This window comes from Urocitellus parryii, chromosome 5 (genome assembly GCF_045843805.1).
Source record: "Urocitellus parryii isolate mUroPar1 chromosome 5, mUroPar1.hap1, whole genome shotgun sequence".
Classification (NCBI taxonomy): Eukaryota; Metazoa; Chordata; class Mammalia; order Rodentia; family Sciuridae; genus Urocitellus; species Urocitellus parryii.
The window spans coordinates 197,171,281-197,185,557 of NC_135535.1; the positions used below are offsets into that span (position 1 = coordinate 197,171,281).

The 14,277-nt window shown below is 29.5% G+C and overlaps 1 protein-coding gene across 1 annotated transcript in view; it reads left to right on the plus strand.

Moving 5' to 3' along the window:
- Positions 1-14,277, plus strand: part of Atrnl1 (attractin like 1) — a 694,860-nt gene that overhangs the window by 262,660 nt on the left and 417,923 nt on the right. The window contains exons 23-24 of the mRNA XM_026389193.2: positions 42-120; positions 1,868-2,025. Coding sequence (XP_026244978.2) covers positions 42-120; positions 1,868-2,025 — 237 coding nt within the window. The remainder of the gene's footprint in view (positions 1-41; positions 121-1,867; positions 2,026-14,277) is intronic.

The window sequence follows — 14,277 nt, forward strand, 5'->3', positions numbered from 1 at the left end:
ATGCTTTAAATGTTTTAACTTTTATATTTTCTTTCTTGTAGTCAAACAAAAATTTGGATATTTCAATTAATGCATCAAACAACTTTAATCTCAATATTACATGGTCCGTTGGCTCAACAGGTAAAAAAATTTTTGTGTTATTTCTCTTTCAGATAAGCTTCTATATTGAAGTTCTGTTCACTTAGCCAAATCAAATAAAAATTATATACTATACTCATTGTGTGAGTATTGATAAAGATAATAAATAGCAACATGAATCGAACTTACTTTGTTACCTTTTACCCTTATTCAATTAAAATTAGATGGCTAAAAATATATAGTTCTTAATTATTTTTAAATGGCAATGTTATAAAATGCTGTGATTTTAATTAATATAGATTAATGACTGAAGAGATTGAGATTTCAGTTATTCAGTTCACAATTGAAACTGTGTTTAGTTATTAACCTTAATATTTACATAAAACAATGAAATTCTTCTATGTATGCTGATAAAAATAGTAACTAATCTACTGTTTTCAAGCTTAGAAATATACTTCTTGTCAGCTTTAGTGCTAAGAGGAAATCAAGAAAAGACTGCACAAAATGTCTTCCATAGTAAGGCTTTCAGTTGAAAATTCTGACTTTTGAAAAGTGTTAACCATGAAAAAGTTTAAACTTCTATGTTAAATTGTGAAATTTTATGCTCATTTTTCACTACTTATGTAGGAGATGAATCCAAGAATATATATTTTAAAAATCCAAGAATATACATTTTAATGTGATTTGCAATACTAAATTGAAAATTAATTCATTTACTTAGAATACTAATTCTAATTACTTCTAATATTTATTAAGGTGGAACTCTTGCTAAGATTTGTTGAAACACTTTGTTACATTCGGTTAACTTCATTGAATACTTATTGAGTGACCAATATGTGTTTAACTAATTGAGCATTTAGCTCATGTTTTAAATTATGGCCTTCTCCCAATATATTTAAATTAGTGATGTTCAATTTGTGGTAAGTCAAATAAATTGATTTTTTTTTCATTTTTTAATTGGATTGAGACATGTGAAAATATGGTCCAATTTGTTTGGAAATCTCTGTGAAGTAGTAGTTAGTAGAAGAAGCTCAGTTTCTGGAGCCATATATGCCTGAATTCCAAAGAAGAATTTGCTGGTAGTAGCTAATAAATTTTGGGCTACTGCTTTAATCTTTCTGAGGTTCGGGTTTCAAATTGAAAAATAAAGATTATACTTATGGGATGCAATTTATTATTAGAAAAGAAGATAAAATTTTGAAGTCAGTCTACTACATAGCATTTAATTAGTGGTAGTATTTTTTTTATTTCTTTAAAATTGATTGATTATAGATTGTTAGATTGTAAAATCTTTTAAAGATTTACAGATCATTATTTCCTCTTTTATGTTATGAACTCAGGGGCACTTAACCACTGAACCACATCCCCAGTCCTTTTTTGTATTTTATTTAGAGACAGGATCTTAGTGAGTTGCTTAGCAATCCTTGCTAAATTGCTGAGGCTGGCTTTAAACTCTTGATCCTCTTGCCTCAGTATGTGCCATTTTTTAAAGTAATTTTTTTTAAGGTGGAGACCATTTTTTAAAAATTCTAATTTGTTATGTATGACAGTGGAATGCATCACAATTCATATTACACCTATAGAGCAAAAGTAATATTGATACTAAATCTATTCCCATTAAATTTATGTTAAACTTTTCTACTTTGTCATTCAAAATTAAAAATATGAATGTATATTGATAGTCTTTTTATAAGAACAATTATAAAATTAAATATATCATATGTATATAAATTAATAAAGATTCCTTTTTCCTAATATGACTTATATAAATTTGTTATTTATGTTTTAGCTGGAACAATATCTGGGGAAGAGACTCCTATAGTTTCTAAGACTAATATAAAGGAATACAGAGATAGTTTTTCCTATGAAAAATTTAACTTCAGAAGCAATCCTAACATTACATTCTATGTGTATGTCAGCAACTTTTCCTGGCCCATTAAAATACAGGTAAGTTTTAAAGAGTATTTGTTTCGAATGATTACTGAATATTTTCATTACAAAAGAGTACTGTTTTTGTTCAAAATGAAGATATATTACTGACTTGAACAATACTAAAAGATATAAAAGATGGTTTTTACAATTCCACTTGAAATTATTAGCTATTTTTAGTAATTTATTTTTGCTATAGCCTACTAAACATAATTTAATCTTTCATTAAAGATTTAAGGTGATCAGTATTGGTAGTTACTTCTTTAAGACCCACAACCACTCATAATTGATTTCTTCATCTGTACTGTGTTTCATATGTTTCACTTTTATTATGGTTAGAGCTAGGCTATTGACAGGTTCCAATTTATTTCTAGGTAACATTTGGATGTTGTTTCTGTCTAAAATAGTCAAGGATTGTGCTCCTACTCTGTGCTTTCATGAAAGAAATGTTGATATTGGAGTTTGCCCATTCATTTATTTCTTTAAGATTGATTGATTATAGATTGTTAGGTTGTAAAATCTTTTAAAGATTTACAGATCTTTTATGTTAATAATAGACAGCTTATTTCCTGTGACTAGAAGTACTTTCATGTTTCACTTGTGTTCATTTCTATGTGATCATCTATTGGAGGGTAAATGATTTTTAAAATCACACATTTATGGAAAACATTCTTTCTGTAAATTTGATGTATCACCTAAATAAAGGAAACTTAAATGTTCAGAAATTAGTGTAAATTACTATACAGTAAATTTAGTTATGGGAATTAATTTGAGAATTTTTTCTAAATTATTAGTGATTGACTTAGATATTGATATAAGAATATTAGAAATATTTCCATGAAATCTTTCAAACACTTAACAACATTGAGGATGTATAATTTATTTTCTAGGATTCATACACAAATATCGATCAGATTTCAGTTATTCAGTTTATGATTGAAGGAAAGAAAGACTCATCTATAGAGATTACTGAGTAGTAATGAAAATTGGTATGATTGTTTTAATTTTAATTTTTCCATAGTTTAATTTTGATCATGCAATTATACTTTAAATTATGTATTTACTTTACAATATACATAGATATTTAATGGTTAGAAATTAACTTTGTAGATTGGGTTTTCTTTTAGAGTATACTTATAATCTCTTTTTAGATCAAACTAGAATTTTTATAATGAAATTTGAATATACCTTTCCAATATACAATATGGGAATATACAACATGGAAAATAATTGGGACAGCCAACATATGTAGAGCCTAATTCCTATTATTATTATAGTGTTTTGAGGAACAGAATAATATTACATTAGTGCTGAGGAATATAATAAAGCATGTAATGTTTATTTAAAGGTCTTAACAATCAAGCAATTATTATACATAAAATAGTAATATTATAATAGACAGTTTTAAAAATTAATTTTATGTTACTTGACCTTTTTTATCTCCTAAGTAGAATGAGTTATTCTGATTTTAAATATCTTCCTGGGAATATCTGAGGTGCAAAGGATCAAGTCTTCAGTTTCGTTGAATTTCAAATTTTAGTAAAACATTTAGATAAAGGAGTTCTATAAACTATTAGCACATAAGCTATAATTTTAGAATTCCCATTCTTAGATTTTTCGAATATTAAAAGCCTAAATCTGTAATTGAAAGTCAATAAATGTCAACACAATTAATCTTAGAAATGTACCAATTTTTCCATACTTCATTTTTTTCACCTTTTTCTTTTTTTTTTTAGAATTTAATAATGAATACTGACAGGTTCTCATCTTAAAGCTCTGTAGAGTAGTCCTCAGCATATTGCCATGTAGAGTTTAACAACCTAGTATTAAAAATAATTCAAATAGCTTTGTGAAAACATAAAGAGAATAGGCCTTTCATGTTCTTTTCCATTTTATCTTATTTGTGAGAAAACTGGAATGGTGTTTTTAATTTAGAATAATCAGTTTCCACATGTTCTTTCCAATATCCTTTAAAAAATATATATATAATATATATAAAATAATATATATATATATATATAATTATATATATTTGTAGACGAACACAATACCTTTGTTTATTTATTTATTTGTATATAGTGCTGAGGATCGAACCCAGTGCCTCATACTTGCAAGATAAGCGCTCTGCCACTGAGCCACAATCCCAGTTCCTCCAATATTCTTGACTTGTTCATAACAGCAAAATAGAATGTGTCATAATATGTAATAGAATGTGAAATTTACATTATTTATTATGTTTATGTTTTAAGGACTATCTCATTTCACTTTTATATTTTTAATGTTTATTATAAAAACATTCTTTTAGATTATATCAGTCCTGAGAAATATAATAATATTATATTATGTCCTGGGGAATATAATAAAGCATGTAACTCTTACCATAGAGCTTGATGAACTTTTTACTTACCCCACATAATCAAGATATGGACGACTCAGGTATCCCAGAAGCCTCCCTCACACATTCATTGTGGGTCATTGTCCCTCCCGTAACTACCATTGTCCTTACAACCATGAATGACTTTTGTCTGATTTTGAACTTCACATGAATGGTACCATATAGTATGTACTGTGCTAGAAAGAAGGTTTATTACTTTCACTATTATATATGTGAAATCATTCATGTTATATGTATGGAATTCTAGTTTTAAAAAATGTGTCTACAATAAGAATGAAATATATTTTTGTACACAAATATTAACTATTTAGAAATATGAGGGATAGATCCCCTTAAAATTTATATTTTTAAAATTTTTTATTTTTAGTAGTTGACATTTATTTTAATTTTATATGGTGCTGAGAATGTGTAATATGCACTAATAAACTATCCATTTTACATGTTGAAAAGGTATAGGAAAGTGCATATTACCCATAATTTCTCCCTTAAGAGCAATACATTACTCGTCTCTTAATTGAAAAATTAATCCCAGATTCTTTCTGTAACAAAAATGAATTTGTATAGTAAATTGTTTTATCTTTGTAAGATACACAAATCACATATGACTAACAAAAGGAAGGGAGATATATTATTAGCATAAGGTACAGTAAACAAAATGAAAGATAAGAATAAATCATCATGTTTGCAATAGGCAGAAAGCTGTCAGTTCCAGCAGTTTTCAGATATATGAATTGCTTGACATTGGTGACTGGGCATAGCTGCTCTAAGAAGTGAAGTTTCTTGGTCTCATCAGCACAACATACCTTAGTCACCATCTAAAATCTTAGTGAATGAGTTCACCTGACAAATGTAAGTCATCTCTGTAACCCACTGTACCAGGAAAATGAGAGAAAAAGAAATTTACTTACAAAGGTCTTTTGGACTTCTATACTAGAAAGTATGGGATTAGGATTCCCTGCTCTAATAAGAAATAGAAAAATTGAAGAAAGTTATTCCTGTTGAAGAAGGAGATATTTTCTGGTGACCAAAAATTACAAATATCCATTATCTTGAGTAATCTTAATAAAAGCATATCAATATATAGAGAGTAAGAATACTTTTCTGGAATTAATATTTGTTTATTTTTGGAAATTGTCCTAGGTTTGACTAGGAAAAATGCAATTGCTATTGAAAGTGCGAAAAGAGACATACTGTTTTAAAGTATGCATTTAATTAATTTGGTACAAGGGAAATTGCATGCACAGTTTCCATCAATGCCCATCTATAATGTGATATTCTTCTCTTGGTCCATAGGTCAAAATTGTTTTCTCAGTTTCCTTTTTTTACATTACAATTCTTAATACACATATATACCACATTTTTTTTATCTTTGTTTGTATAGAAGGTATGCTGGCACCCAATACAAGTCTTCATACATGTACTTTGTATAATGATGACCATCACATCTCCATATGATCAATGTTATCCCAAAAAACGAAATAACAGCAATAAAGCTAGAGTCATTTCAAGTGGCAAAATTATGCTTCAAGTTCTATGTACAATAATGGGGTAGTTTCCAGAAGGGTCCATAAGTTCAGGCTGCTTACCACACACCTCACTCTTCCTTCTAGGTACCTCTGTATTGTTTTACTTCACCTGCTGTATCATAAGCTCCTTAAGCATAGAATCCATGTGACATACAGCTTCACATGTTCAGAAGCAACGGAACATATTTCATGTATTTGTTTAAGAGAAAGAATGATGACAGTCCACTATTAGTTGTGAGATCTTGAGTCCTATCCTCATTATGTTGTTTTCCTCATTTGTAAAATGCTGACAGCTACAGCCTCCAATGCTGAAGATTAAATGAGATCATATATATGAGGTACTTAGCACATGGCCTGACGCACTGAATTCTCAATAAATGTCAGCTGTTTATTTTATTATCATGATTAACATTAAAATTTCAATAAGTACATTAAGGTAGAGGGTTTCCTTGCTGACCAAAAGTGCAGTGGTAAATGAGGGTAGATATGATCAATGTTATCCCATAAAAACAAAGTAACAGCAATAAAGCTAGAGTCATTTCAACTGGCAAACAAACAAACAAACAAAACCCCAAAAACAAACAAACAAAAAAACAAACGAGTTCCTATGATACCTTCAACTAAAATTCTCCATTTACAGTTAATATGACTGGAAGTTTTTTTTTTTTAAGTCTCAGTACTTTGATTTCTTCCTTTGTAAAATTAGAGATGATAATAGCGCCTGCCTTTACTAAATTCTCCTGCTGAGTAACATATTACCACAATTTTATCAATTGAAAACATTACCTTTTGTCTATTTCATAGTTTCTGTAGGTATGGAATCTGCATGAGAGGTACCTGAGTCTTCTGTTCATTGTTTCATAAGGCTTAAAGGATGGCATCAGTGAGGTTAGAATCTCCTTGAGGCAGGAGGATGTGTTCCAAGCTCACTAGTTATTGACAGGGTTTAGTTCCTTGGTTCTGTAGAACTGGGATCCTTTTTCTTGCTGTCAACCAGGAGCTGCTCTTAGCTCCAAAAAGCTGTTGCCATGGGTCCTCTCCACAACATGACGCTGAACTTCTTCAGGTTCAGTGGTACAATCTCTTTTTACCTTACATCTCTCAGATCTATTGTAGTGAAGTTTGATACAATCAGAGGCTTGACAATTCCATCATTTTCACTAGGAGTGCTTTTCCGTTGTATACTCTTGATTCCACTTACACTCAGAGGAGAAGAACTATACAGGAAATGTACGCCATGGGATGGATATCTTGAGGGCCATCTTAAAATTCTACCTATCACAATGTCATGGAATAGTTAGGCAGGTTAAAAAGGTAACACATGTAAAATAAAATGTATAGGAAGTCACTAAAATAAAATGTATAGGTTAGTCACATTTAGCCATTTTGCCTTCAACTATTTCTTCCAGTCTATTTTCTTTGACATTCTGAGATTATTATTTGACTGATCACACTTCGATTTCTGTTTTCCATATCTTTTAGCTTTTCTTTTACATTTTGTTTCTTCTCTACCCCCCACCTCAACTCTTTATTTCTCTTCAGTCTTGTCTTCCAGTATGTTAATTTGTTATATTCATATATCAATTCATTCTATTCTTTGTTGTAAAATATTTTTGTCTTTTCTTCTGTATTACTCATATTTTCCCTTACGTTTCTTAGTAGATTTATGAGGATAACTTAAAATTCTTGGGAAAATTCTTGGTCCTAGGGAGACCGGTACTCTAAAAAGTAAAAGTAGAAGGCTCCAGTAGCAGTGATTCAGAGCACTGGAATTTGAAAGCTGTAACTTTCAAACTTACAGTTCAACTCAGGCATAGTTTCACTCTAGAATTTTTTGTCCATCTATCTTTCTTAATTTTTGCCTTTAGATGTCAAATAACATTTCAGAGAACATGCTTTATTTCAATACATTATAAACATATAGAAGATACTCAGTACTGGTTGCCATGTATTAACAGGGACATTGACAAATTGAAATGCATCCAGAAAAGGTAAACTGTATCAGGGAATAATATCATAAGAAGATTGACGAAATTAGAATTTTTACATAGAATAGAGTTTTAATTCTTTATATGTATCTGTAGAGAGTGGGATCAAGGTTAGCCAATAGATATTATTGAGAAATGGATTGCAGTCTGAGATAGAATTACTAGTGTATAGAGCTGTCCAAAAGAATGACAGGTTTAATAATGAGCTCTGCCTTAAAAATGTTTGAGTACAGGTTTTATTACAGCCAGAGATACTGTAGAGATGACATATGGTAATTATTAGAATGCTTATGAAACCTGTTATGCATTTGGTTGGTGAGTTTTCTTGTTAGAGACTTTGGAGTTACTGTCACTTTCTGACTTTGTTTTAGGTAGGCAGTAGATTTCTGAAAAAGTCAGAGCTGATAATATAGAGTTTAAATGCTATTTGTATGTAAAACAGTCATTTAAGCTTCTTTTGGAAACTGGTGGATTGTATATTAAAATATTAAGGTATTAATGAATATTAGAATTACACATATAGGGGTTGGGTTGTGGCTCAGCAGTAGAGTGCTCGCCTAGCACATGTGAGGCAGTTCGGTCCTCAACACCACATAAAAATAAACAAATAATAAATATATTGTGTCCAAAAAGTAAATAAATATTATAAAAATTACACATATAATATGTATGCATGCAAAAATATTAAAATTTTAATAGCTTTAGAGTTAGGGTAATCAAAAATAGCTGGAAAATTGTTTAACATAGTCTGTTCATACAGTAAAGATCTTGACTTAAATTTTAGTTGTAATAGTTTTTTTTAATAAAATAGATTTTATCAAAGCTGTACTATCAACTATGTTTTCACTTCTTACTTGCCTCCTGTCTTTTTCATCAAAAATACCTTTAAATTTTTTATTTTATTTTTATGAATTAATATTCAAAAAATATTTCAGTGTCAACTACATTTTATACAGGCAGTTTTTAGGGTATAAAAACGGCTTGTGGGTGAAGTTTGTGATGATCACTGCTAAATTGAAAGGGTGAAGTTTGTCTTTTTATTCTAATAGCATTGCTCTTTAAAAATCTACTGGCTCTTTTTTTTCATGTTTATGAAGACTAAGCAATAAACATTTTAGTTGAGTTTTTACTTTTTCTAAGTTTCATACGAAGTTTTTTATGACTGAATTGTGATTTTTTTCTTTTAGTTCCGGTTCCTGAGTTATATATGTTATAATTGTTCAGTTCCTATAAATCTATCAGCTTTATCCTTACTAATGGTGGTCTAGAAATCAAGAAAAGGATTGTGTTTCATGTCAAATACATAATGTGTCTACCGGAGTAGGCAATTTTAAGTAGGTGACTATTTTTACATAGTTTATTTAGTCATGGAGACTTTAATTAATTATGGAGATCCTCTGCCATTTTAATGTAATTTTTCACTTAAACCTTTTTTTGAAAGCTGTTTTAATTTCATGAAAATAATTTTATTTTGAAGCAAATTTTCTTCATTGTCCTCTATAAAGATTTTTATATAGCCAGAACTGGAGATTGAAATATTCTTAACAATTTTTAGTGACTATGAAACCAATAGTAGTGCTATAATAATAAATGTGCCAATAATCTGGTAATTAGATAGGAAAAATATCTTTTTCTTTTGGAGTGCTGGGAAACATGCTACTGAATTGATTATCATGAGTTTTTAAAGTGAGATTTTATTTTGGTAACACTCTTTATGACTTATAATGCCATGCAAGTGAATCTTAACAATAAAAAAGAAAATATATATTACTATAGCTGCTATGATAATAACTTTAAAATCTGAAAGTGCATTGAACTTAAGTACTTCGTATTCCCCAACAATAGTGCTGCTCATCAACATTTATACATCACAGTTTAAATTAAATTTAATTAGATTGGATCTAAATTACCTGTTTCTGAGAAAATGAGATTCGGTAATTCACTATTAAGTCAATCTGCAAACTGATGTCATAATTTAGATTTGATTTTTTATGATCCTAAGAATCAATCTTTAATTTGCAATTCTGATTTTCACTCTAGACTAGTGAAATCCCCTTGCTAATAATGGTTAAGTTATGCAGAAGAAAATAGACAACTGAATCTTAATGCTCATGTCTGTACACTTTTATCATGAATGTATTAGCAGTTTGAACATAGACAATGAATCATTTGAACACAAAATAAAATTGTACACTATTGGTTAAGAAGGTATTGAAGTAAAGACATAGTTTATCATATGTGTATTGTTTGAAATTTTCAGTAAGGGTTATCATTAAATTTGGGGCTAATGCTCTTATATCTTTTTTTATATGACTCCATAACTCATTAGTTACAATAACTAGTTGCAACTAATAAATATATTATTATTAATTATTGTTGTTTTTTTGCTATCTTTCAAATTTTAATAAGCTGAAGGAATTTATCATATATATTTTTAAATATGCCTTTTTATTTTCTTTTAAACTTTAAATCTTTTTCATGCTATAAGTTCAAAAACTAGTAGTAAAAGTTATATTAACTACGCTTATTGATATATATATATATATAAATATCATTAATAGATAAGCAGTACTTAAATAGGTAGAAAGAGATAAAATTTAGTGAAGCTTCAAGATAAAACTGGATTTATTAGGTATAAATGTTTTAGAGATTCAGAGAAGGAAGACAACTCAAGTTTAAATTGTAAGGGCCGAGTTGAGCAGTATAAAGAGATCATATTGGTCACAAAGCTGAAAATTTGGGGGCTGCATTGTGACTCAGCAGTAGAGCATTTGCCTAACACATACAAGGTGCTGGGGTTTGATCTTCAGCACCACATAAACATAAATAAATAAAATAAAGGTATTGTGTTCAACTACAATTTTTAAAAAGTTGAAAATTTTATATCTGGCTTTAGAGAAAATGTTAGTTGACTCCTTATCTAAAATACCATTATCTAATACCATTCTTCTTCTTTTTTTAAAATAAGTATGTCCCAACTATTTTTTTAAACTTTATTTTGTTTGTTTATTTTATGTGGTGCTGAGGGTCAAACCTAGTGCTTCACATGTGCAAGGCAAGTGCTCTACCACTGAGTCACAATCCTAACCCCAACCCCTCTAATACTGTTTTTTATTAGCAATGTTTGAATTAGGTAAGATTGCATAAGTGTAAAATGTGTTTTCTAAAGAAAATGTCTTATGAAGAATATTTTCAAAAGAAAATGTTTCATGAAGACTATTTTCAATTTTTCCATTTGAAAAAATTGTTTGCTAAGAATTTCCATTTCATAATTAAAAAAATAAATTAATTTTTGGCAAAGGATTAATATATTACATTTTGAATTCAAATGTGAGCTTCTGCATACCTTTAAAAATTTATCAATGTCCATGATCTGTGATGACAGTTTCTTTAAAAGAGTGGATCAATGAGATGTTAATATACAATGACAGCATATAGCATGTATTTCAGCTGTCAACAGTTAATAAATAAACTTGATACTTAAGATTGTGCTTACATTCTGGAGTCTTGTTCATGTTGCTATATAATGTTACTGGATTCCATAAATAAAAATTCAGTGGAAAAGCAAATTACTCCATGTTAATTTCCAGTAAGGGAATAGCTGCATCTTATGAGTCAGACATGTGATTTATTTCACATGCCTTCATAAATCAGCAATAATCTAGAAAATGAAAGTCTACTTTTTGAATCAAATATATAAAAACACTTGGTTTTTAAAAAATTTTCATATTGGTACCAGGGATTGAACCCAGGGGCTCTTAACTACTGAGCTACATCCATAGCCCTTTTTAATATTTTATGTAGAGACAGGGTCTTAGTGAGTTGCTTAGGGCCTTGCTAAAGTGCTGAGGCTGGCTTTAAACTCACAGTCCTCCAGCCTCAGCCACTCAGGCTGCTGGGATTACAGGTGTGCGTCACTGCACCAGAGACATCTTGCTTGAATTTTTAAGCAATTTTAGGAAATTACAATGATATTGTTTTGTAATTATTAGAGATAAAACTAATGTAAGTTATCACTGCTTATTTTTTAGTTTATTTTTAGTTTTTTTTTTTTAATTCTCAGAATACCTTTTTTTTCTGGTCACTTAGTGCAATTAACTTTGGCTTATCACCAAATATACTTAAGATAAATTGATATAACAGTAACATGGAAAATTAATACAAATACCCATATACCACATTAATTATGGTACAATTAGAGTCCTATTTTTACACATTGTAACTCCAGTGTGTTATTACTTTAGATTTATCAATTTTATCACACTTTATTTTCATGAAATCTTCTTGGTAGAATAAATTATACAGCCTATTTCATGTTTATGTTGTTTCAGTTTAGCTAGTTGGAACTGTATCTTACAGCTTAATACAAATATTATTAATTATATATCAGCCTATTCCTTATTTTTGATTTTGAAGCATTTTATATACTAGGTCAATTTTTGTGGAATTTGAATAAATAAAAGTAAATATTTATGTTTTGTTGACAAACTAAAAAGTAACGATATCACATTTCCTCATGTCTACAGATGGTGAGAAATTGTATTCCTGTTGTCAAGATATAGAGCTTTGTATATATCCATAAGATGTATCTTATTTAAACATTTGTTTAGGGTTTGGGTGTCTTCTGATTTATTTTTGCAACCCCAGTCTGTCTTACTAAGAATGTTTTGTTAACTTCTCCTTTAATAGCATCTTCTATGTTTTCTCTCCTACCATAGATTTTTTTTCATAAAGTGTTAATGCTTTGTCAGCAATAGTACATATTACAATAGTGTACATTTGTATGTACACTGTATAAATATTTTATCTTTTTTAATATGAAAGCGTGGTGAACTTTGCTTAAATGCTTTTTCTGCATCTTAGGAAATGATCACATGCTTTTTTTTCTCTTCATCTGTTAATGTGGTGTATCATATTTTATTGATTTTTGTATGTTGAGCCATCAGTGCACCCCAAGGATAAATTCTGTTTGATCTTGGCCTGTTATCTTTTTAATGTATTTTCAAATATGATTTATTGGTATTTGTTGAAGATTTTCCCATTTATGTTAATCCCGGATATTGGCCTGAAATTTTCTTATAGTGCATTTGGCTAGCTTTGATACTATGGTCATGCTGGTTTTATAAATGTTTCTTAAGTATCCCCTTCTCTGATTTTTTTAGAGAAGGATTGCTATTAATTCTTTAAATATTTGGTAGAATTTATCAGTAAAGCCATCTGGTCCTAGACTTTTGTTTAATGGGAGGTATTTCATTTCTTATTTAATCTCCTTAATTCTTATAGGTTTGTTCCTAGTTTTTATTTCTTCATAATTCAAAATTGGTAGCATTTATGTTTCTGGGAATTTACCTTCTAGGCTAACTTCTTGGTATACAATTGTTCTGAATAGTCTCATGATCTATGTTTTTCTGTCATATCAATTATAATTAGCTTCTCTTTTGTATCTGATTTTATCTTTTTGAATCTTTTTTCATAGTTTTGCAGAGTTTATCAGTTTCATTTATCTTTTCAAAAAAACTATCTATTAGTTTCATAGAACTTTTCCATTCATATTCTAGTATCTATCTCATTTACTTTTGCTCTGATCTTTGTTATTTCCTTACTTATTATAAATTTGGGGTTAGCATCTTCCTTTTCCCCCCCCAAGTTTCTTCAAGTGTAAAGTTAGGTTATTTATTTGAGATTGTTCTTCTTTTTTTAAAACGAAGGCATTTATTACTATAAGCTCCTTCTTAGAATTGCTTTTGCTGTATCCCATAAGCTTTGATATGTTGATTTCCATTTTCATTTGTCTTCAGATATTTTTAAATTTCACTTTTGACTTCTTTTTTACTCATTGGATGTCCAGAATGTTTTGTTCAATTTCCACATATTTATATAGCTTTCAAATGTTTTACAGTTATTGGATTCTAGTTTTATAGCATTGTTGGACTGAACTTATAGCCTGATACATGCTAGGCAAGCGCACTCTAGCCACAATCATAGTCCAGTGGGTCCGCTTAAACCAAATTTTGACTTCTGCCCATAGCCAGTGGTAGAAATGAGAGCACCCTAGTTCAGGAGTTAACATTAGGCTTATATTTCACCTCTAATTGCTCATCTGTCTTCAGCATAATTTCATACTCTGTCAAAGCTGGAAAACACCTTAGTTTTCTGTTTTGAAGTATGAGTTCCTAGACTGGACACTTTTTGGAATGATTTGAATTCTTAGATTACTGCAAATGTGCTCGAGCAAATTTCTAGTATGTGTATACAGTGATTGGGAGGCGGTTAGGGAGAAGCTAGCTATTGTTAGAATTATTCCCATAAAGTGTTATCTCCGAAAAATTTTTCAGTGGAGAAATCAGCTTTGAAAAAATTC